General features: G+C 33.2%; 1 protein-coding gene across 46 annotated transcripts in view; it reads left to right on the top strand.

The window, feature by feature from the left end:
* CLASP2 (cytoplasmic linker associated protein 2) overlaps window positions 1-25,295 on the top strand; it is a 144,654-nt gene that overhangs the window by 53,650 nt on the left and 65,709 nt on the right. For all 46 annotated transcript variants that reach the window (XM_036219968.1, XM_016158779.2, XM_036219967.1 and 43 more), the window contains 8 exons: window positions 3,771-3,850; window positions 6,826-6,918; window positions 9,727-9,872; window positions 12,289-12,424; window positions 17,854-17,924; window positions 22,582-22,641; window positions 23,691-23,768; window positions 24,397-24,564. In XM_036219968.1, coding sequence (XP_036075861.1) covers window positions 3,771-3,850; window positions 6,826-6,918; window positions 9,727-9,872; window positions 12,289-12,424; window positions 17,854-17,924; window positions 22,582-22,641; window positions 23,691-23,768; window positions 24,397-24,564 — 832 coding nt within the window. The remainder of the gene's footprint in view (window positions 1-3,770; window positions 3,851-6,825; window positions 6,919-9,726; window positions 9,873-12,288; window positions 12,425-17,853; window positions 17,925-22,581; window positions 22,642-23,690; window positions 23,769-24,396; window positions 24,565-25,295) is intronic.

The raw sequence follows: 25,295 nt of genomic DNA, 5'->3' as shown, positions 1-25,295 counted from the left end.
GCTGAGACTTTATGTTCCTTATTCTTGTATCTGAAACACTACTTTATCCTTTGTATCCAGCACTTCACCTTATTAAAGACTAATAAAGTAGTTAAAGACTAAGTAGAATGGAGTTTTCTTTTTATACTTAAACCTCTTAAAGTAATATTTAAGAATTTCTGAAAGTGCCTACTTTAGCCAGTCTAGAAGCTTGGTATCCCCTGAATGTCAGTATCCTCTTCTCACCCCTTAACCCCAAATGCAAGTGATTACCAGTTAATGGCAAGTTCTAAAGCAGGGATCAGCAAATAGTAGTCCATAAGCCAAATCCAGTCAATTGTCTGTTTTTATTTCACCCATGCGAGCAAGCAATGTTCTTTTATATTTTTAAATGATTAAAAATATTGAAAAGAATAATACTGTGATATGAAAACTATATGAATAGAAATTCAAATTACAGTGTCCATAAATAGAGCTTTATTGGAATATAGCCTTGCTCATTCATTTACGTATTGTCTGTGGCTGCTTTCAAGCTGCAATGGCAGAGTTGAATAATTACAACAGAAGTGATAAGACCCAAGAAGTCTAAAATATTTACTATCTGGCCCTTGACAGAAAAAATTACTGACTTCTGAGTTAGAGTAGTTAGACAAATGGGCAAAGCTCTTCTGTTTTAGCCCATTCATATCTGCTAGTGTGATTGTTAACCCTGTTATATTTGTAAGAGCTTTAGTCAAGTTGTAAACCTTACTCCTTCAGCCCAGCCTCTATTTGTTTTGCTGCTCTCAAACTTTTTTTATCTAAATACGACTCCTGTTGGTTTGCACACTTTTGCAATAATATTCGACATTAGGGCCCATTACTTCTTTTGTCTTTCATATGGTATCCATTCTCCTTGCTAGTGCTAGAAGTATTTTATAGTATTCTTTAGGTAAATTTTAAAGCCGCATCAAAATAGAATGAGGATTGTGATAGGACAGTTCATTCAACAGATTATTCTCTTCTGCAGGGATCCTTTTTCTACTTTGTTGGCTAAACAAAACCAAGGTGAAGGGAAACATTAGGCAAACTAGGTTTGTAGAAAGGTTTACTTGTAATACATACAAGAGATAAGCATGGCTAGAATGGGGAACTCAGCATGTCCTCTGTCTGTATACTATTCACATACACAGTATACTCCCACTGGCAGCGGCTCTGCTTGTACAAAGCGATTCTCAAGGGTAAGAGTGAGGTAGATTGGGGTCAACTATTCAAGCCATGCAAGTTCTTACCAAATTGGTAATGCTCGTGTCCAGGCTTAAAGACATAATTTTCACATCTGAGACAGTCATAAGGCTGAATTTAGTGACGTTTGTAGTCTTTTATCTCTGTACCTTCACTTAGGACTTTTAAAAGCCATTTAACTTATACTCCCTCTTTCCTCCCCACTAGCTTATTTGGCCCTACTTATAAGACAGAACTTACTGGATATTAAAGGTGGTGTTATTAGTGCGATTGTGACTTTCAAAGTAGACTTTTTTAATGTATGTCCTTAGTTAATGGCACATTTTTTCTGGCTTTATTGGCATTTATTCAGATACTCTGCATTCCCTTGAAGGTTTCTGACATTGCGCTGTGGCTGGTGGGTTAACATTGTTGGAGTTAACATTCTGTCTACGTACAATACATTTTATAAACTGCATGTGCACTGTAGTGTCTCTTCATACTGATCTCTCCTTCACTTCTCTGTTCCTTTGTAAACTGGTCTTCCCCTCTGTGCTTCAGCACGCCAGGTTGTCAGGTTTCTCTGTTCTGGCACATCTGCACGTGTTTCCTCTACCAGTCGAAGTAGGTATTTTCCAGGACTCAGTTGCTTCTTCTCAAACATGCCTAATGGTTGCTCTTGTTATTATAAAGTAATTTGCAAGAAGTGATATATGAGTGAAGAAAATATATTAATGATGTGGAAAGTTGTTTTTATGAAAATTGTTAAATGGTTAGGAACTACTTGTTAAGGACAAGTCCCTAGAGAAATTTCTGTTCAGTGGCCTGTGTAAGACAATTGTGAAAGATTGGGAAGCAATCATAAAAATCTAGGCTTCTGCACTATTAGGGAACCCACTATCAAAAACCATAAACCCCATATTAAGAGGTTTGTAAAATATAAGGTAGGTATCATGTTTTGGGTTTTTTTTTTTTTTTATGTTTATGTTAAGTTAATCAGTTACTAGGAATGATCACAGGGATGGGTTTGAGAATTTTATTGTTTTATTGGATTTTTTCCAATATCTAGTGAATAACTAATCTATTTACTTATATAATTTCAATTTTCTATACCAGCATTCATTTCTCTTTTGGTTTATTAAATTGCCATTGCTTTTAATTTGCAGTATCATATTGCCTTTTAGCCTTGTTATGTTTTCTTGTGGTCTGTCCCCCATTAGTGTTAAAACTCACAAAGATCTTCAAGGTTTTTTTTTCCTTTCTTTTTAAAATAAGCTTCTTACATACCTTTGGGAATTTCAAGTATTTTTTTTATTAGGATGACGTGAACTTTTAAAACCCAGTTTTGAAGTATTAATACTCCCTTTGGTAGATGATAAACTTAATTGGGGAGATATTTTTATTCTAATTTTTTAATTGGAGAGATTTTTAAGTTAATTGTCCCTTGGGGTTTACATCTTGTGTAGTTGAAATCCATTTCATGTTTTGAATTCTTACCATGAAGAAATAAATACATAGAGTTAGAAACTAAGTACCAGCTGTATTAGCCAGGGCTCGGTTAGGAGATGGAAACCCCAGCAGTCATTTTTACAGTGAATTTAATATAAAGAACTCTTAAATGGGTATTGATAAATAAAGAGTGTAAAAAGAGAATACAAAGTATCATGGAGGTAGCAATTACAGTACACAGCTCCTACCCCTAAAGGTGGAGGAACAAAATGAGGAAGTTAAAATTAATAAAACTTAGATGCTTAAAGGAGGGGCCGTACAGGGTCTTGACTCAGACCTCTGAATAGGAGATACTAGCTAGTTGGTGTCTCTGATGGGTGCAGTGAACTGGGTTAGCGAGTGTTAGAGAAACTGCAGTGGAACCAGGTACTGCTACTTAAACGAGGGTCCTGCCAGAACAGGAAGCAGTCAGGAAGGAGCTTCCAGTCTCTCTCCAGCACCCTCCGCTGACAGAGTGTAACAAGAAAGCACCAGAATCTGCAGAGAAACGGTTTGCTTAAAACTAGGCCAAGCACCACGGGATATAACATAGTGGCTTTGGAGCCAAGAGACAATAGCTTAATTACTAGCCCTTAAACAACAACTGTCTATTAAGTTTACTTTTTTATTGTCTCTGTGCAATACAGGAAGATTTGTTTGCATATTTAAATTTAATTGCAAGACCCTCTTTTTTTTTTTGCATTTGCTTTCTCACCACTGCAGCATGTATGCATCCTCAGCCTTATTTCCATCATTATTGATATTTCGTGTCATTTAAAATTGCTGTTCAGCTTTTAAAAGTTTATCCTTTCACCTGTACTTCTTGTGTCCTTGCTATTGCATTGAACAAGGGATGGTAGAGCTCTGTTCTTAATTTGGATTTTACTACCAGCCTAGTCTAGTATCCTGTAGAGTTAGTCAACTACTACTAAGTATTTTGACCTCTATGGAAGTTGTAGGTTTTTTAATACTTTTTTATAAAATGGAACGTCTCTCAAAGTTATGCCGTCGTTGATATCAAAAGAATTATATTTTTCATGTTGTTTTTGATGCTAAAGTTCTTAAAAATAAACTTTAAAAAATTTTCTTTTAATTATCAGGTGCTTCTAAGGAAGGAGGTGCCGGAGCAGTTGATGAAGATGATTTTATAAAAGCTTTTACAGATGTCCCTTCTATTCAGGTAAGGATACCAGTATATCACCCATGACTACCACCCATATACCTACTCATATGATTATTTATTTTTGTCCCTGAATAATTTTTTTAAATATATAAGCATAGTTGTTTATAGTGATTATCAAGTATGATGTACATAATTGTATGTGCTGTACTTTTACATAACTGGCAATAAGATAGGTTTGTTTATACTGGCATCACCACGAAGACATGAGTAATGCATTGTGTTATGACATTACCATGGCTACAGCATCACTAGACAATAAATATTTTCCAGCTTCATGATAATCTTACAGGACTACTGTGGTGTTCCATTGCTGACCAAAATGTCGTTACAGGGTGCGTGGCTATATTGTTCTTCACATTCTGATTGCATCACTAGTTATTATTAGATTCATGTATATATACTTGATATTTCATAATCATTGTACATATCATGAAGCAAATTATGTATGCCCATTAAACCATTTATTTCCAAAATTTATTAAGCTCCTAATATGTGGTAGACACTTGTCAAGGTGCTGGTGGTAAAGTAATGAGTGAAACAGTAATTCCTTCACTCATGCAGTTTATATCCAAGTGGGAGAAACAGACAATAAAATAACATAAATAAAATACACATAAGTTAGGTAAATTAGATAGAGATAAATGCTAAGAAGAAAACAAACAGGAAAGGTGTTACATAATGTCAGTGCATGAAATTTTTTTTAATAGAAGAAATGATTTAAAAAAATTCTTTAAATGACTACGTAAAAATACTTGACTTACTGTTGCCAAGCTATTATTTGTTGGTACCATTAGATCTTCAAGGGATTTTTCAGTTGGGCTGAAATACAAATGAATCCATATTGTTGAATCATGTTACATTGTAATGTCCAACTACATCCACTTTTTTTTTTCTTTAAAGTGCTTGAGGTACAACATTCTTCCTTTATTTCCCCTCCTACCTCTTCGTTCACTTAATGTCTGTGTCCTTTATAGGCACATCCTTCTCTACTTAGCTATTGAGTATTAGGATTTCTTAAGGGTTAGTTCTGGGTCCTCTCAGTCGCCACTTGTTTACTAAGTCACTTCTTTCAAGCCCATTGCTTCACTTTTCCCCTTTACATAGATACTGCACAGGTTTTTAACTCTAAGCCAGACCTTTTTGAGCATCAAAATTATTTCTCCACTGATTGTTTATTTGACATCTCCTTTTAGATGTCTCAGAGGCATTTTAGATTCAGCCTGTCTGAAATTGCACTTGTGATCTTCCCCTTACCAACCTACTCTTCCAGTGTTTTATATGTGGAAACCATTACTTAATCAGTTACCAAAGTCAGAAACCTGGGAATCAGTCATTCTACTGCAACAGATCCCTTAGTTGTGTTCAAACTTCTTTTGCTTGTAATAACTCCTAAAAGAATGTTTTAAAAATTGTATATCCTTTCACTAAAGTAAGTTTTTGAGTTCATCTTTTTCTCCTTGTTGGGGAAAGGAAAGAAGCCTTTTATTATTTTCCAGAGTAATGCACCATAATATGATTAGGAATAGTATAGGGACCTGCCTTTCTTCTGAAATATGGCAGGAAGACCATTATGAAGGGGAGGTGAGAGGTAGGTAAAAACTAGCTTGGAAGCCTTCAGGAATCATTCTCTAACAGATTGTTATCTGGTTCCCCTTTCTACCTCTTCCACCTGCTTATGTCCTCCTGCTCCCCTTTCTACCCTTGTTTTGAGGATGTGGTGGTTTGTTTCGTTTTTTAAGGAAAAGAAGAATTTAATGGCTTATGAGTGTGAAAGCTATAAGTAGGGCAGTTATGATGAACGTATCTGATACCACTCAGATGTTATCACTGGGACTATTTCTCTCCATCTCTCATTGTTGGGTTCCTCTGTATTGTCATCCCTCATGGTCAGCAACATGACTGCAACTGTTTGAGCCTCACACCTTAAAAACCAGCCTCTGTTTTCTGGATGATCCTATGAAAACTTGTGAGAGTCACTCTGATCGAACCGATTTAGGTCTTATGCCCACCTCTGAACCCTGACTGATGTAGAGAAATACTATGTACAGATTGACTTAGGTCTGGGTCATCGACTCTTCCCATGGTCCCCTCTTGTACTCTGATCCTGTACACTGGCCTTCTCTTAGTTTTTTTCTGTCACAGAGCCTTTGCACATGCTTTTTACTCTAAGGAAGGTTAATCTCTCTCCACTTTGCCTAATGATGTTCCACTCATCCTGTAGCTCTTGGTTCAAGCTTGACTTTCCTAACACTAGTTCAAACCTCCTATTATATATAGACTTTCACAGCATTGCATAATTCTTTTTGGATGATACTTTCTATTTGCAATTTTACATTTTATATATTATTTTATTGCCTTTTTTCTCTCCCTGACTAGATTATAAGCTCCAAAAGACAAAGAACATGCTGATTTCCGCATAGTATTCTTAGTGCCTAACATAGTACATCCCTGTTATGTGAATATTTGTTAAGTGAATGGAAGTATAACGGTGTTTTGCAAATGGTTGGCTCCAGAGGAAACAAAGCATGTAGCTATCCTGACCACAACCTAGCATGGAGGGAAGGCAAGAGACTAAGTTAAAACATGTCCTTTTGCAATATAAGTGTATAATAAGTGTATGAATGCATAGATATGTTATATCCTGAAGTCATTTTGAGAAGTTAGGTCAGGTTTTATTAATTAGAATATTTAAATTTTGTTTTTAAATGACAAAGCATTTAAAACATTTATTTGAAGTTACTTATGCACGGAGAGATAGCATGAGGGTAATAGGTAAGGAAGACAAAGCAAAGGATTTTATTTTATCATTGTCTATAATGTATTTCCATTCTCCATGGAATGTGCTAAAAATGGTGCTAGAATGGGAAATAAATAACCTTATTACTTGAAGTTTATTTGCACAACACAACATAATTTTGATATTGCTTATGATAAGAAATATTAATATTATAATATCACATCTTTTCTTTAAGATTTATTCTAGTCGAGAACTTGAAGAAACATTAAATAAAATCAGGGAAATTTTGTCAGATGACAAACACGACTGGGATCAGCGTGCCAATGCAGTAAGTTTTTTATTTTTTATTTTGTTACTCCTCTCTTCTGTGTTCTTTTTCAAAAACATGGAAATTCAATAGTAATAATACCTGGTATTTCAGATATTTATGAAATAGAGAATCTGATAGGTAACATTTCTTTCTGGAAAATACATTGAGATAATAGGCATTTCTGACTTATAGTCAATTTTCACTGTTTTTCTAACCTCAACCATTCGTTAGTCTCTCCACATGTGCTACTTTTTGACTGACCAGGAAAATGTGGTCCTGGCCTCTCCGTGGGGCTACATAATTTTTCATCAGTACTATCCTCAATTCTCACAAGATTTACCAGTAAAGCAGTTCACTTTGCCCACATGCTCAGTATTTTCATAATATTGACATAAAATTCACAACAGTATGTCCATTTGTCTGGCTTTTTTCTATTCTCATATATTTCTCTCTGAATGTGAAAAATAGTTTTTACCCATTGTTTTTTTAAACTTTCGTATCCTTGAGTTAAGAATATTTTTTTAGCCTAAATTCCTTGAGAAAATATTGATGAATTTTTAAATAATATTTGCATTGACAAAGGACTTTATATTTTAAAGTTTGTGCATTTGTCAAATTTATATCTGAGGTATATCAGATGAGTACCTCAGTGTCCTCAAGAAGCCAGGGAAGGGGTTCTCTTTGAAGACTCTTCTGCTCTGAAAGCTCTCAATTTTTGTTTTGATTAATCAAATATGGCCATTTGATAAATTGACCTTTATGGCACTGAACAAAAGGTAATTTTTCAGCTTCTCTTTGATATGAAGTCTATATTTTAAGATATTAAGGTATTTTAACAGAATATATTGCTCCAAATTTCTTAATTAGGGTTCACTATTTTTTCTTTAGTTCTGAGGTTAGTATGATAAAGAAAGACCTCTGTTACAGGTTATCTGTAGAGAAACATGACAAATTAAATGTCAGTATAAAACACAAACTTTGTATTTGTGATTTTTTGTTTGTTTTCCTTTGAAACAACTCATTTAGAAACTCAGGTGGTCTTTTAAAAATTTTTCTAATAAGCTCCAGGTTCAATACAATCAGTAGAATAGTATAGATTATTTTTAAAAAATTGTTTACTCCCTAGTAAGGAAACAGTTGCAATTTGTAGTATATTTTTTCTGTGTATATGTATTCAAACACATATGACAAGATGAACAGTTTTTACTCTCCACTCTTTTATTGAAAACAAATAAGGTCATACTAGATACATTACTTAGTAACTTGGGTGTTTTTACTTAAGATATCATGCCCATTTGTTACACTTGGAATAGGTGTCAGACATATAATAGTTGTTTAGATATTTGTTGAATACAAATCCATATGTACAAATATTCATTAGTTAACAAGTACCATGTAATTTATTTCACCATTTCACATTTGATAGACTTTTCTGTTTTTCTATTTTAGCAATATTGCAGTAAACACCTCACACATATTTATGACACCGATGTTTTTATTTTCGTAGGTTAAATTTTTAAAGTGGGTTGTTAAATAAGTAACGTTTTATTTTAGTAGATGTTGCCAAAGTATTTTGAACAAAGTGTTAGTCATTCATAATCTTATAGTGATAGGATTTGTTTTTTTTCTGGTACTGGATGCTGTTATAAGATCATTCATAATCTTATAGTGATAGGATTTGTTTTTTTTCTGGTACTGAATGCTGTTAAAATTCTTCATAATTTTTGCCAGTCTGATGGAAGAAAGTAACATGTCTTTGTTATTTGCATTTGCTTATCATTTGTAAGGCTTAGCATTTCATATATTTATTTTCCCCAATTTAATATTGGGTTAATTTGTCAGGGGCTTTTTCCGTTTTATTTTCATTCTTTGTATTGTGGTTATATGTTGCAGGTAATTTTTTTCTACCTTATTATGATTTTGTTTTGTTTTTAGTTAATCCTGTTTAGATGCCTTCTGGTTTCTCTTCTACTTATGATAGTTTCCCTTCCCTATACACCCTAAGATTATGTACCTATTCTTTCACATCTTTTCTAGTATTCATAGTATTTTATTTTTTTTTATGTTTATCTGATTTAATTTTAAAGGTGTCTTGAAAAATTTAGAAAACATCAGAGTTTAATGCGAAATTATACATAATAATAGGTATGATAGGTAGACTTTTAGCTTCTGAGTATGTGTGAGCGTAGAAGTGCACCTGTGGGTATCTCTTTTGATTGATGTAATTTTATATGGAAAACATTTGACAATCCTGTACTAAAAAGTAATGCTAAAGTCATTGAAATAGGGAGAAAGCTATTTGTTTCACAAAGAAAGAATGATAATGTTAAAATATTGACGTGGTGCTGCCTTAATGATTGGTCCTTCAGCTTCTATACTTGCATTATGGATGAATATAGATTCCAAAATTCAGTCTTTTTTAAAAAAAACTCCTTAATAGATAGTGGTAATGGTTGCACACCATTTTGAATATACTTAATGCCACTGAATTGTATACTTTAAAATGGTTAAAATGGTAAAAATTTTTGTTAATGTGTATTTTGCCACAATAAAAAAGACTTTCTTCATACTTTAAAATTTACTTATCTGTTCATACATTACATGTCTGTTATACATATACCAAATCTATAATGTTCTTTTCCAGAAAGCTTTTTTTTTTTTATTTGCATGTTTGAGAGATATTTAGTGCTATTAAAATGTCTGAATATAGTTACATAAAAAGTTATTTAAATATTATTTTAAAAATGTATTTAAATAATGATATTTAGGTAACTTTTCTTTTTGCATTGCCACTTTTGTCAATAATGAAAATTCTCTTTATTTCAGCTTAAGAAAATTCGATCATTACTCGTTGCTGGAGCTGCACAATATGATTGCTTTTTCCAACATTTACGCTTGTTGGATGGAGCACTTAAACTTTCAGCTAAGGATCTTAGATCCCAGGTGGTTAGAGAAGCTTGCATTACCGTAGCGTAAGTGTTTATTTTTGTAATAAGTATTTTTTATGAAAGACTTTAGTATTCATTGATTTAGTGCTCATTAAGTAAGCAGTAGCAGGGTAATCTCAAAAAAAGCATTCATATGATCCAAAAATTATTTTCATTATACATAAGGATTCAATTTGGGTGATTAAAATTGTTTTCTTAACAGTGCTTTATACCAACCTTAAAATGTGCTTATATATCTAAAGCCTACTAGTGGATTTTTGGTCACTAGCCACCCTATGAGTATAAGAAGAAAGTGAATAGGTCTGAGAACTGGCCATATGCAATTTTCTTTATACTAATTTGGATGTTAAGCTCTCTATTTTTGATATTTTAGCAATTATTCTGAAATTACAACATGTATCATTAACTTATCAAAATCTAAACCTGTTCTATATATTTATATTCTTCTAAAATTCCAGGGTGGTAGAAGACTTAAATTCCTTTTGCCACTACTCCCCACCTGAATAAGTTTGTCATATATGTTGTTGTATAAGCATTCCTTTGAAGATAGGGAACACAGAGATGCCTCCTATTGTTTCTAATCAGAATCGAATTAGTTAGATGTTCTAAGCAGAACAGGAAAAAAATAACCCAGGTCATAAAAACTATGAGGAATCAAGAAAGGAGAAAAAACTGATGATATAATTATCCATGCAGAAAACCACAAGAATCTATAATAAATTATTATAATAAAGAGACTTTAGCAAGGTTGTGAGATACAAGTCAGCATACCAGTATACCAAAATAATTGAATATTTCTCAATAACAAAGCAAAAATACACAAAATATAACCTTGAAAAGTATTTCATGATGAGAAATCTACTTCTGGCCATGATACAATATTGGTACAGGACTAGCCAGCCCTCTTGCAGAAAACTGCACAAAATATGTTAAACAACTATTTATAAATAATAGAGAGCAGGGTGAGAAGAACTGTGATTTTTGAAAAATAAAATCAGTTAAGCAGAATTAACAGCACAGTTTTGATCTGGAGGCACTTTTTGGACCATGGGGAAGGGAGGGAGAACCCAAGCAGAGCAAGGCAGTCTCAGTGAGTTGAGAAGAAGCAGAGACTGGAGTTTCTAAAGGGTGAAGTGGCTAAAATTTACAGTGTAGAATACTGGAGAGAAGAGAAAGACATGGAAAAAGAGCTGTAGAAATCTTCATAGAGGATCCCATGAGTTTAGGTGAATACTAACCTGTGCATGTGAAAGTATGTAGCTCCCTGCAAACTGGGAAGACCTGCTGGAAGCTGTGAAGAAAGCAACAATTGTTAGGGCTTCTATGGGCTAGGAGGGGCTCAAGGTCTGATGAGCCAGAATGGCGAAACCTTCTTGTACACCCAGGCCATTCACTTGGGACCCCAGAAAGGCCATTGTGTAGGAATGGTACTAAACTAGCTCTAAAGTCAGGGTACTCTAGACCTTGCTCCTCCCAAAAGTTTATATAGATGAAGCTGATTCTCAAGTACTGTTACTTGCCCCCAGAACAAAACTACACTCTTTTAAAGGAAGATGACATCCAGATACACCAAGCACCTCACTGCTTCTGAGTAGAGGTTCCTTTTTGCCTTTGAGACACTGGGAAACACTAGTAAATAAGTCTGAGCACTTTGTTGAATCAAGAACCTGAATTTTGGGATCTAACTGTATCCCAACTATGTATTTTAAGTAGGATATCAATATATAGAAATTAACCAATACTGCAAACATTGTCAGAACTGAGTGATTACAGCTTCCTGAGTGTTTTAACTAAAACCATGCAATTAACAGCTGAGTTAGTTTTTTAACTACAAATTTAGAGAGAAGACAGATGTCCTTAGGGTCTCCTAACTGACTAGTGATAGAGTTGTATTTTCAATCAAGAATTCTGAAATCCTACTCCAAAGATACTAGGGAGTATTTGTAACTAAAACAGTGGTGGAACCATTAGTAGAAATAGAGAATGTCTTGAGGGGTATTGATTTGGGTAAGATTTGGAACTTATATATAAAATATGTTCAATTTAAGATTTATGTTGGAGCATTAGAATGGAAATACCTGTGGTTAAAGATAGGTAAAGGTTAGGGCAATCAAAGCTGAATGTTGTACCTGTCATTTTAATGGTTAAATTCTGAGATCAGATAGGTTTTCCAAGAGCCATTGCCAGTAGATGGTAAAATGCCAAATTTCACTTTGGGACTAGACAGTTAAACTTTGGGAAAAAGAAGGAAATATGCAATATTTGCACTTCTCTTACTTTTTGTTTTCCTTTTCTCTCTTTTTTTTGTTTAATCAGTTAAAATTGATTAAAATAAAGATTTTAAGTTAATTTAGTAAAAGAATATTTTAAAGTTATATGATCTTACCTATATTTAATGTAAAACTATTTTTTAAAAAACCATTTTTGTCTTCTTTTGTAGCCATCTTTCAACAGTTTTGGGAAACAAGTTCGATCATGGCGCTGAAGCCATTGTACCTACACTTTTTAATCTTGTCCCCAATAGTGCAAAAGTCATGGCAACTTCTGGATGTGCAGCAATCAGATTCATCATTCGGGTAGGTTCTGTTCTGTTCTGTTCTGTTCTTCTGTCTTCCTCCCTCCCTCCTCACGCCCCCTTTCTTCCAATGTACTTAAATAAAGCATTGGTTTTTTATAACCCAAGAAAAAATCACTTTTGAATTTATTTCTGATAAAGCAATACATGGTTATTATGGTTATTCTAGAACATTTAAATAATACAGAGGAATACAAAGTAAACATGCTTGCATACAGAATATAATATACCCCATGCACATACATATATGTGTGTGATGTTTCTCCTCATCCATATCTTGAAGATGCCCAAAAGAACAGAGTTAACCAAATAAATCTCCCCCTTTGAATTCTGCTCTTTTGTAACTAAGTACTCTAGACATTTAGACTTTTCAAAACTTCTCTTCTGTGCCTATATAAACAAGATTTACTACAAAATGTAAATGTCATATTTATATTTTGCATATAAGTAATATGTTTTTAACTTGTTTTTTAAATTTGACATATTTAGGCAACTTCCCTTGTTTATACATGTCTAAATCAGTTCTATATTAAAGGACATAGCATTAAATTTTCTTCACCAATCCTCTCCTTGAAATTTATGGAGACCTTTTTCTTCATCTGTTACCAACATTTTATATTAGCTGTCTCTTAAAGGTTTTATAATTTAATAAGTAGATTTCCTTTTCATATTATACTTTGCATTTCTTTGATTAGTAGAGATGTTAGATATTTTTTCCTTTTATAATTCTTGTATGAATTGCCAGTTTATACTATGCATTTTTCCTCACTGATTATAAAGGCCTTTTTATATATTATATTAATTATGTTTAAATGTATTGTAAATATTTTCTACTAGTCTGTCAATTCAAATATTGTTTAAGCTATTGTGTGTTATATATATAACTTTAAAATTTTTATGCATTGAGACAGTGCTCCTTTTGTGTGTTTTATTGTAGTTTAAATGACCTTCCCCATTTCACGATTATAAAAATACTCAATTGTTTAAAACTTTTATATAAATTTTGTTTTATATATTTAGATCTAACTGTATTTTATTTCTGTGTGACATCCAGCTATCTAACTCGATTTTCCCCCAGAACAAAACCAATTGACTGTGGCCTGTAGTGAACTATAGTTTAGTCTTCCCGTGAAATGCCACCATTTTCATATAGTAAATTTTCATTAATATATGAGTCTGTTCTTTAAATACCTTTTTAGTTTTTTTGATCAATTTGTCCTTTTTTGTTAAAGAAATGAACTTTCTTTCTAATGCTGCTCTACCAGAAGGATTTTTTCCACAATAAAATGCAATGTCAGTTTAAAAAAAGCTATGAATATATCTATGAAAAAGGTCCTTTTTTCCTGTTTGAATATATTTTTTAAAGTTATCTAAATCTCACACCTTTATAACAGAGCTGAAAAAGAGTGAGAATTATTGAGATCTTTGTTCATCCCTGGATTTAATGAGAGTACTTTAAATATGATGTTTGACGTGGATTTCTCTGGATACTCAGGTTATAGAAATTTCCTTCTATTCATATTTTGCTAAATTTTGATCAGGCGTAGATGTGGAATCTTATTAAATATCCATTTAACATCTTTACAAATGCTTCTCTTTTCATTTATCTATTGTACATTCATGAATTAAATTCTACATGACCATGGTATATTACGATACTCCTAGATTGAGTTTGCTAAAGTTAAGATTTTGGCATGTGTTTTAATATATGCATCTTCTGTAGAAATTGTATGTTTCCTGTTTTACATATATTGTTATTACATTATTCTTTTTTTAGGGTTTGCTGACTTTAGAACTTACCTAATAACAAGTCTAATGTTTTAGGTTGTATATTCTTACAACTCTTTTGAAGTGTTGCTCATCATTCGTATTTTCTCAAAATATCAGCTTCATATAGATTTTAAGAATATTTGACAAAGTCGTATACTGTAGTCTCTTAAAAAAAGTCTGGCAGGGTGGTTTTAGTGCCACTTTTTCTTATTATAATATGTTCAGTATTTTTACCCTTGTCAGAGACATTGTCATGACTCTTATAAGCTTCAAGTTTTAGTTTTATCAATTCCAGTAAGGTTACTTGTTTCTATTTTAGTTTTATACTAGAAAAACTTCTATATTAAATGTTCTTAATTTCTTTATTTGGCTTGTTTTGGCTTTTCTCTTTTTTCTTTTTATTTTTTTTTCCAGATTTTTATGATACATCCTTAGATAATTTGTCATAGTTTTTGTTGTTTAATGTTATAAAGCTGTAGATTTTCTTTGAGTTTGGCATTGGAGCATCCCAATGATTTAGATTTACCACATTCTCTTTATATTTCTTGATCATTTATAATTTCCATTTCAGCTTTCTTTTTGAATTACATAATGATGATACTGTTTATATTTTCAGATGATTCTTTTGTTGCTTTTATCACCATTATGTTGTAATTTCATGATATTCTGATGAGACAGTTTGGTTCCAGGATTTTTTTTTGGGCAAATGCTTTGACTTTTATTGGTGTCCTAGTAAATGATGAATGTATCACTAGGTAGTCTTTTAGCATTTGTAAAATATAGAATGCATTTACAGAATATAATACTTTGTATATCACTAAATTGAGCTTAATATTTATATTATTCAAATTCTTATTATCTCCTTTTTTAAAAACTCACCTGGCGAATTCTTATTCTCATCTTTGTCAATTCCATTTTTCTAACAGTTCTTGCTTTATGCACTTTATGTGTGGTCAAAGTTTTTACCTATTACCATTTTAAACAGTTTTTTCCAATCTTCTGCTTTCTGTTCATTATGCTTTTTTCTTACCTTTTTCTTATTTTCTGAGTTCTTCATTTTTTGTCGGAGTCAAGAATAAAATGTTTTATTTCCCCTGCCTTTGAAAAAGTACATATTTTATCTCATTCATGTCATTTTCCCACTTAACTGTTAAATTAAACAAAGACTTTTTAATGTTCAGTAATCGACATTAACTGTGGGTTTTTACTGCTTTCATTCCTGGCCATTGTTTATTAATAAACTCTTACTTCTTATTTTTTAATTGGTACTGGACGATTTTTGTTTGGTTTTAGAATGTTCTTAATTTTCATGTGTATTTATCTTTGAATGTTTTGAACTGGCTTTTCTTTGCCTTACAGAACAAAATTTAGACTTAAGTTTCACATTCCTTTTTCTTCAGAATTGTTTTCTTTTACCTCAGAATTGTTTTTTAAGTTTTTATTGTTTTCTCCGAGAAGTGAAATATCATTTGATTGTTTTATAGAAAAAGAACAAAAATAAGAAAACTTTAGGAAGCTTTATAAGATAGTCTCTTTGTGTTAGTTTTCACACATCAGATCTAGGAGTAGATTATGCAATGGATAAAAGTTTCACCAAAATGAATTAAATTCACCAAAATATCCTTAAATTTATGTTACTTTTTATGGATCATTTGTTTATTGCTTCAGGTTCCTTGCCACATTTTTTTTTCTATTACTCTCGTTATACAGATTTTAGAACCCTCAATGTCATTTATAATTTCTTAGATAATTTTTCATCTTCTGTCACATAGCTGTATATGTTCTCAGGAAAAATTCCATTAAATTATACTTACTTGACAGTACCCATTTTGCCATTCTTATGCTTTACACTTCGTACATTTTTTTTCAAATTGTTCATTTTTCATGAGCTTGTCTCAGTGTAGTATTCCATCATCTCACTGAAAATATAAATTGGGTGTTTTTGTTTGTTTTAGGTTACCTCGTTTTGTGTATTTTGTTTGTTTCCTGGGGGACTACCTTTTTAGATTGCTCTATTTGATTCCTTATTCTCTTTAATTCTAGAGATTTTTTTTTCAATTGTCAACTCACTTTAGTAAATTAGTCTAAATTGTTCTGATTTCGTATTTGCTGGAATGCTTCATCTGTAATTGTTAAGGGTCACGTCTTATTTTCCTTTGGTACAGTGCTTCCCGAATATTGAGTAGCAGTAGTTAGGTTAGATTAGACTCTCTCCCTACCCCTGCCGTTGTGTTGGCTGTGGGTAAATCAGCAGTAGGGTCTTGGGGAGGTTTTGAGAGGAGGATGGTAAATGAAAGATGGCGGTATGCTGTAGCTTAGCTGGGCAATCTGCTCGGGGTTTAACATCATAGTAATGCTTGGGGAATGAATTCTTCCAGATGTTATAGGGGAGCGGGTCCACAGAGCTCCTCCATGCTGAAAATAACAGTTGGATAACATGCAGGTCATCACTCTCTTGCACTATTCTCAAACAGCTTCAGGGATGGTTTCCCTTTGTAGTAGCTGAATAAAGTGTTCTCTTTTGTTTTGGTTGAGTTAGCTGTGGCAGATACTTATGTGCCACATACATTCTCCTTAGTGGAAGACTAGTTTCCCCCGTACTCGAAGTGCTGTTGGCAGATAGCCTTCAGCTGCTAGCCTCTTCAAGGGTTATCTCAGCTGCAGAAACCTGCCTATCCCAAGGCCTTGCCCCCTCTTGGTATGTCCCATATCTAATAACTGATTAGTGTGGAAGTGTAAATGTTTAACTATTCTGGAATAATTCGGGACTACTCTGCAGGGCCATTTTAGCTCTACAGCTCTCTAATGGCTTTGGGCAAGGATATCCTTGGGCCATATCAGAGATGGATTTATTCCTCTGCCCACTCTGCCTTCCTTCTCATCCCTTAAGAGTTGTTGATCCCAAGGGCACTGCATGCTAAACTACGTCTCAGAGTCTGCTTCCTAGGTAACCCAGCCAATACGGTTAGCTCGAAAAATAGAGATTTAAAGCATCAAGTATGTATACTTAGTTTTTTAGTTTTAGTGCATCAGAATTACTAATAGAAGTCAGAAGATTATATCAGTGGAACTTCGTATGAATTCTAGAGAGTTATGGTTCAGCCAGAATGAAAGTTCAGTTAAAATCACTATTTAAAAGTGTATTCCGAGTAGTTAGGTATGTAGATTCACTCTGATTACTTACTTTGATTACATAACAGTTATTGTGTTCTACCAACAGGAGCCATGGCATTTCAGAAAATATGACATATATGTCCAGTTCCTCTTAGTGCTTCCTCCCCAAAATGTACACTGTCCTAACTGTCCTTTGCAGTTATACACTTAGCTTGTCTTTATTATATATTACAACTACACCTGTCCCTCTGAAACTTATTCTTATTGGCAGTACCCATTATTACTATTTAATTTGGGAAAACTTTTTGACTGGTCTTAATTTGTTTTAAAATCTGATTATGATCTTTCCTTCTTGTATTAATATAACTAAATACTTGGATGTAAGGTAAATAGAAGGTTGACTGGTCTTAATTTGTTTTAAAATATGGTTTTATGATCTTTCCCTACTGTACTAATATAACTAAGTAATTGAATGTAAGATAAATAGAAGAAGGGATTATGTGAAGTGTATAGTATTTTTCAACCTTTTCTAAACATCTTTTTCAGCATACTCATGTACCCAGACTTATACCTTTAATAACAAGCAATTGCACATCAAAATCAGTTCCTGTGAGGAGGTAAGTTTTGAAAAAAAGATATTTTTAGTATGGATTTAATATTGCATTATATTTAATTCTTAGTCTGGTGCAATAATTAGTTGTTAATTTCTTGCCTGCTAGAAACCTTAATAAAAAAATTTTATTTATGGCATATAATGCAAAATGAATGAAACAATTATTATGACTACCTACATTTCTCAGTTTTATCGTATTATGCCTTGGTTTAGTTGAGCCACTGGTTGCTTATTTTCAGAGTATGGAGTCTAGAGTCAGGCCTCAGTAAGAGTCCTACAGCTGTTACTGATTGACTGTCCTACTGTGGGCAATTATTTAACTGCTCTGAACCTCAATGTCTACATTGATTAGTAGGTTTAATGATATCGGCCCCATAGATTTCTGAGAATTGAATGAGATGCACATTAGTAGGATTGAACATAATGTTTGGAACAAAGTAAACAGCTACATCGAGTCAGTGAGTCTCTCTCCTTATGGTTTCCACAATTTTTAATACTACTGCTGTCACCATTGTAATAAAGACAGCAAAAACAAGATTGGTGCGTTTCATGTTTAGGAAAATTATAAAGAACTTTTTCCATTTTAAATTTGATAAATATATTTATTTAAATACTTTGAATGTTAGGAAGAAGCTGAAGGAGACATCATTATTACTTTTAAGTGGTTCGGAGTTTTGGTGACAGTTATTTCATCACTTCTGTGTCAGAGGTTGACAGGCAACTGCTTACTGTTCAAATCTGGCCAACAGTCTAGTTTTGTGCAACCCACAGTCTAAGACTTTTTCTTACATTTTTGAAGGATGGTTAAATGGTAGAAAGCAGAAGAATATGAGATAGAGACTGTATGCGGTTCCTAAAGCCTAGAATATTTACTATCTGGGCCTTTACAGAAAACATTTACCAATTTCTGTCTTACATTGAGGAAAATGGTAGCTGGAGAAATGAGAATGACACAGAGAAGAGGGAGTCAGGAAGTGCATTAGAGAATTGCCTTGAAAATGGGAAGCAATTCAATAACTGTAGGAGAAATAAGTGAGGTATAAATAAGCGAGGCTGTTGTTGCACTAGCAGAGAAGGGGTTGGGAGTAGATTGAAGTTACAGTATAGTGGGCTTTGAATATCACGAAGAGAAATTTTGACATTGTTCCATAGTTTGTCAGTTTTTGGTGAAGAGGTAATGTCATCCATCCTAGTTTTTATTCCAGCTATGAACAGTGATTAAAAAGGCACACTGAGAAGCATTGATTTAATTAAGTGGGAATTCATATAGCTCATTAAAGAGAGGCAGCGTCTGAACTAGAGTTGTATTGATGATAATTGATTGAAGGAGATTATATTCAGTTATTGAATCAAGGGATATCAAGTGTAGAAACGAGACTTGATAATTGGGTATGGATGAGGGAGGTGATGTCTAGTGTTTCAAACTGTGAACTCTGGAGTCAGAATGCCAGGGTTTAAGTTCATGCTCTATAACTTTGGATAAGTTAATTCAACCTCCCCCTTTCTCATTTCCTAATATGATATGAGCTCAAAAATTGGATTTGAGAGGGTAAGAATTCCTTTGTCCTCTTTTTCCATTTTGATTTTAATGTTATTATTCAATTGGTGTAAGTTACTATGAAAGATACAAGCTGCAGTTAAATGTAGCCCCCATATATTGTTTTTAGTGCATATTTAAAGGCAGAGATAGAAAATCTAGACTAAACAAGTGAAAAATTGAATTCTAAAAACAGATTCTCTCATAGTTCATGTCAAAAATAATGTTTTATTTTCTTTTATTACATTAGTAACTGAAATTATAAAAGTACACATTTTTTAGGATAAAGTGGTAATTTAGCAGGAAGAAGAACAGTAGTGTCTTGCAGCAGATCTTCAAATTCAGTTTTTAACTAAGTTAATTTTGAGTCCTGGCTTGTTCTATCTAAATCCAGAAATTATAGGTATTTATTTAGATTCATAAACCATATCTCATTTATTCCACATAAAAGAGATAACCCTGTCCTTGTCTACAGAGATAAAGAAAGAAATAAGGTAAGAGAGATAAGATTCTTTATTCATCATAACAAAATCGGATTCCTATTTGAACCTGAGGAAGGAGAAAATATGTATAATATTTAAAAGAGGTGTGTTTGTTTATGTGTGTTTCAAAAGGATAGATTTCTGAAGTAGTGATTTCTTATTTGGAAAGACAACAGACATCTTTGCTCTTAAAAAGGAAGATAAATGAAGAGGAAGAGTTAGTATTAAGTGATTTCTAAGGTCCCTCCTAGCTTTAACATTCTATGAGTTCAGGTTCAGATTATACATTTGAGTTGTAAGTACTGGTTATTTGTGTTAAGGAGAATGAGGTAATATACATAATTAAAATCCGTAGATCATCCTTAAACCTCATTTTAGCCTAAAATTTTTTCAGTACCAAATGTGTATATGTCTATGTGTACATGTATGTGTGCGCACACATATGTGTTCAGGGCATCTGTGCTTGGAGGTTGTGGGTGTGAGGCAGTGCTGTATATCTTGCAATAGGATGCTCAGTCTTTCTGTGTCCTACTAGGAAATGTAGATAACAGCTTCACAGATATAAACTACCTTTGTGTTCTCTGTAGTTCAGGAATTCATTAGAATAAGAGGGCTGTGATTAGCCCTCACTATGCCCTTTGGAAATTCTCTTCAAATAGGCATTTATTCTCAAATTTTCCTATTCCTAGGTTTAACTAAGGTAGTCGTTCCACATTTTTTCATCACCCATATGTTCTGTTTTATACTCATTAATTTATTCATCAAATATTTACTCAGTGCCTGCTATATGCCAGTGCTAGAAAACGTCTGAATACAAAAACAAAACAAAACAAAAACTCTTTCTTTTAGAAGGAGGGGTTAGGCAAATATGTCTCTCTCACACACACACACATTCACACATATGGTGATATATGTGCGTATATATGGTGATAAGTGATTTTTTTGTATCTAATATATAGTTAGGGATAATCTACAGTTTTTTTCTGTGTAATAAAGTTAATTCTAATATAAATAAAATTTTTTCTTGTATGTTTTTAAATTCTTATGTTTTTTATTTATAATTGACATGCAGTGTTATATTAGTTTCAGGTGTACAGCATAGTGATTAGACATTTATACAATTTAGGAAGTCATCACCATGATAAATCCAATACCCATCTGACACCATACCTAGTTAGAACAATGCCGCTGACTGTATTTCTCATGTTGTACTCTACATCTCTGTGCCTATTTTGTAACTACTAATTTGTACATCTTAATCCTCTCCCCCTTCACATATTTTTCCCTTCAAATATATCATCTGACAACCATCAAAATGCTCTCTGTATCTATGAACTTGTTTCTGTTTGTTTGTTTATCCTGTTCTCTAAATTTGACACATGATATTTGTCTTTGTCTCACTTACTCCACTCAGCATAATACCCTCTAGGTCCATCCATGTTGTTGCAGATGGCAAGATTTCATTCTTTTCAATGGCTGAGTAATATTCCATTTTATATATATTTAACCACCTTTTCTTACCCATTCATCCATTAATGGACACCATTTGTTCTTTTGTATGTAGTGTTTGAGTTGACGTTCACTGTCTCTGTAGAGATGTGCATGAGCTGGTTCAAACTGACTTAACATCTGAATTAAACCAATGCTGGGGATATAGGACTAGATGTGAGAAGCATAGCTGATAGTCAGTTATAAGGGTACAGATGATGTTGCCCAAGTTAAAGCTGTAGAAGGGAAGTGGGCTGAGAACAGCACCAACCAGGTGAGCACCTGTTTAAAGGTAGGTGAAGAAAAAGTGTTAATCTATTAAGGAAGAAAAACAGGGCAGAACTGTATCAGTAGATGCCAAGAAAGAAGAGAAGTTCAAGAATGATGCATTTGAAGAAGCTGAGAACTCTAAAGGGCTCAGGAGAAAATACATAAAAACTTGATTAAAAATCACATACATATAATTTTAAGGAAACATTGTAGAAATAGAAGATTCATCACATCTTTCTTGGTCAGTATTGTATATGTTCAATTTCTAGTACATAGTAGGTATTTGAGTATTTTAAATTAAATGAAATTGTTCAATTTTATATTTGACAAAACATTTTAAGTTAAACTCGTGGGGAACTCTTAACAGTCCTTTTGAACTACTTAGCATAGGAATAGTTGGAGCCTTAAAATAAGTGAAGTAGTCAACAGTTAAGATGTCTAAAAATATGTCTTATGCAGTTGTCTCTTGATATCTGTGGGAAATTGGTTCCAGGACCCACTTTGGATACCAAAATCCACAGATGCTTAAGTCTCTTATATAAAATAGAATAGTGTTTGCATATAACCTATATGTGCATATAGTCTACAGCATGATATCCCTACACATCACTTCATTCGCATGGATTCAGCACTATTTGGTGCATAGCAAATTCAAGTTTTGCTTGTTTGGAATTTTCCAGGATTTTTTTTTTTTCCCAGATATTTTCAATGGACAATTGGTTGAATCTGCAGATATGAAGCCCGTGGATATGGAGGGCTGATTATACTTTAATTCAGGGGGAAGAGTGCAGTGTTATGGAAGAAATTATTAATTAGCATTTAGTTGTAAATTAATATAACTTAATGTAATGTTATAACAGTTATAATTAACTTTTATTTTTCAGGCGATCATTTGAATTTTTAGATTTATTATTACAAGAGTGGCAGACTCATTCATTGGAAAGGTATGCATTGACTCTCCCTCTGCCGCCTCCCACCCCTCCTCATTTTTACCAGTTTAGAAGTTAACGATATTGGTTTTGCATTATTTCTCATTTTGTTTTAAAAAGTTATTTGTATTGGTTTTCCTTTAAAGTTGTGGTGCTCATCTTATTTGTTGCAGCTATGAATAGTATGATTTTCTTCTTTGTAAGGTGAGTGAGGGTCTCTTAGGTAAAATGAGTCATATAAGATACTCCAGGTTAAACTGGGCAAAAATTTAATTTATCTGTAGTCATGTGAAATAGGTTTACCGAGGTGCAGTTAATCAAGTAATGAATGATTTAAGATAGAGAGAAGGAAGGCACTTCCTTTCAGAGGGAAGAGATAAAGAGATTCATCGCAAAGTTTCTCCACACCAGCTGCCAGGTGTCATTGGTCAGGTATTATACTGGGTAGTGTTTAATGTAGCTCTGAGATAAACAAGAAGGAATTATGGGTAACTAGTTGGTCACTGCTCTTTACCTGTCTGTATTTCTCATTGATTTTAAGTTTGAAGCTTGGGATATACCTGTATTTATGTTGAATATGTTGCTGATTTTCCATCTTAATGGAAGTCATTAAATTTGTTCATAATCCCCTTTTTTAAAAATAGAATTTGTTGTTTAATATAGGCATAATATTTCAAGTTTTCTTTAAGTTCATTTATGACAGCTACTATTCAGTTTAGTAAGATTATAACTGATCATACTATTAGCAAATAATTTTCTGCATTGGTGGGTTAGTGAGGAACTGTACAGGAGATTATTTTTATTTATTGAAAATTTAAAATTTGAGTACTATATATTTGTATTATCTGGATTACATATAAAAATAATTTTCAGGTTTATATTGTTTGACTGGTTAGAAAGACACTATACATAAACAAAATTTATCAGGTAGATTATTAGAAAATCTTGCAATTTTAGATTTATTATTGTGCACTAATTAATCTTTTTACCTTAACACATAGGCAGTAAGTATCATAGTGTGGTGAAATACATATGTGTTTTACACATGATGTTTTATTTTATAGACATGCAGCTGTCTTGGTTGAAACTATTAAAAAGGGAATTCATGATGCTGATGCTGAGGCCAGAGTGGAGGCAAGAAAGTAAGTCTATAATCTGTTTTCGTGACAGTTTAAACATACTTTGGTCTTTTCATTGAAAGGAATTATATTGGAAGAATGAAAATATCAGAAGTGGCCTAAGTATTCTACTCTATTAGCTCTTTCATAACATTGAGATTGCTATTTCTCCATTAAATTTGTATTAGATGTCCAGTTATTTGCTCCATATTGTCATTTGTGTAATCAGTATTACTATTCCATCATAACATATTTCTTTTCATTGTGAATAAAGGTAACTATAATTTATTAAGTATGTATTAGGTGCCTGATACTGTGTGGGGCAGTTGGTATTTGTTATTTTCTAGTATTTAAAATAATCTTGCAGAGGTAGTATCTCCTTAGATTGGTAACTGAAGTTTGGAGATTTGGGGTTTTCCCCAAGGCCACACAAACCAAAAGGATAGCAGCCAGGTTTTGAACTGAGATCTGCTTTGCTCAGACACTTCTGAAATTTAGAAAATATTCACTTGGCACATAGTAAATGTATTAAAAACCTAAGTACTCATCTTCATCCTTCTTGAATATACACATTTTACTGTTAAGGTCTAATAATGTAAAGTGATTTGTGTTTTTCTTTTTTGTTGTTGTTATTTGTTCATTTGTTTTACAGGACATACATGGGTCTTAGGAACCACTTTCCTGGTGAAGCTGAAACATTATATAATTCCCTTGAGCCGTCTTATCAGAAGAGTCTTCAAACTTACTTAAAGAGTTCTGGCAGTGTAGCATCTCTTCCACAATCAGACAGGTCTTCATCTAGCTCACAAGAAAGTCTCAAGTAAGGTCACATAAATGATAATTACAGATTTCTTCCTCTCCCAACTCTCCAGAGTTCCTTAAGTTGGATTGCTGAATATGTGCTTGCTTTCACTTAAACCCTTGGAAGAATGATAATTTGAATATACTTATTTTCTTTGGTCTGTTGTCTCAAGGATTGAATTAATTATGTGCTACTATAGCTTCTCTTTGAGTAAAGAGTTTAGTGATTCAAATCTTGTTTTAAGTTCATGTCTCTGAAAAAGATTGGGAGGCACTGATTTATATGCATTTTTTTAATTCCTCCCAAATTGAGTTCCTGTGGTAAGTAACCCATTTCTAGGTCATTATAATGGAGGAATTGTCGTGGAAGTTGAAAAGTCATCTTCAGAACTGTTAGGCAGTACTGTGTGACGTAAAAACTCCACTACTTTCCTTCCTTACCCTCTTGCACAACTTCAGATTTCAGCAAATCCCTCAAGGGGGCAAAATTATTTAGTATATGAGTTACTTATCTGTAATTCCATTCTCATCATTATGTTGGCTATCCAAATCCAACTGACTTGACAACCTTAACCCTATTTTCTGTCTCTCTAGCCCTATGATACTGCTAAAATCTCAGATGCCTTCTCTGCTCCCTAACAGTGGCCACAAGTATCTGCAGATTTCCCCAGAGAAGAGCAGCTCACAGAATGTGAGCTTACCTCTCTGTAATTTCTGTCTCTTTGGGACCTGGACCCCACAAAGACCGCA

Source organism: Rousettus aegyptiacus, unplaced genomic scaffold (genome assembly GCF_014176215.1).
Source record: "Rousettus aegyptiacus isolate mRouAeg1 unplaced genomic scaffold, mRouAeg1.p scaffold_m13_p_4, whole genome shotgun sequence".
Classification (NCBI taxonomy): domain Eukaryota; kingdom Metazoa; phylum Chordata; class Mammalia; order Chiroptera; family Pteropodidae; genus Rousettus; species Rousettus aegyptiacus.
The sequence above is the reverse complement of the archived record's forward strand: the minus strand, read 5'-3'. Positions and strand labels throughout refer to the sequence as shown.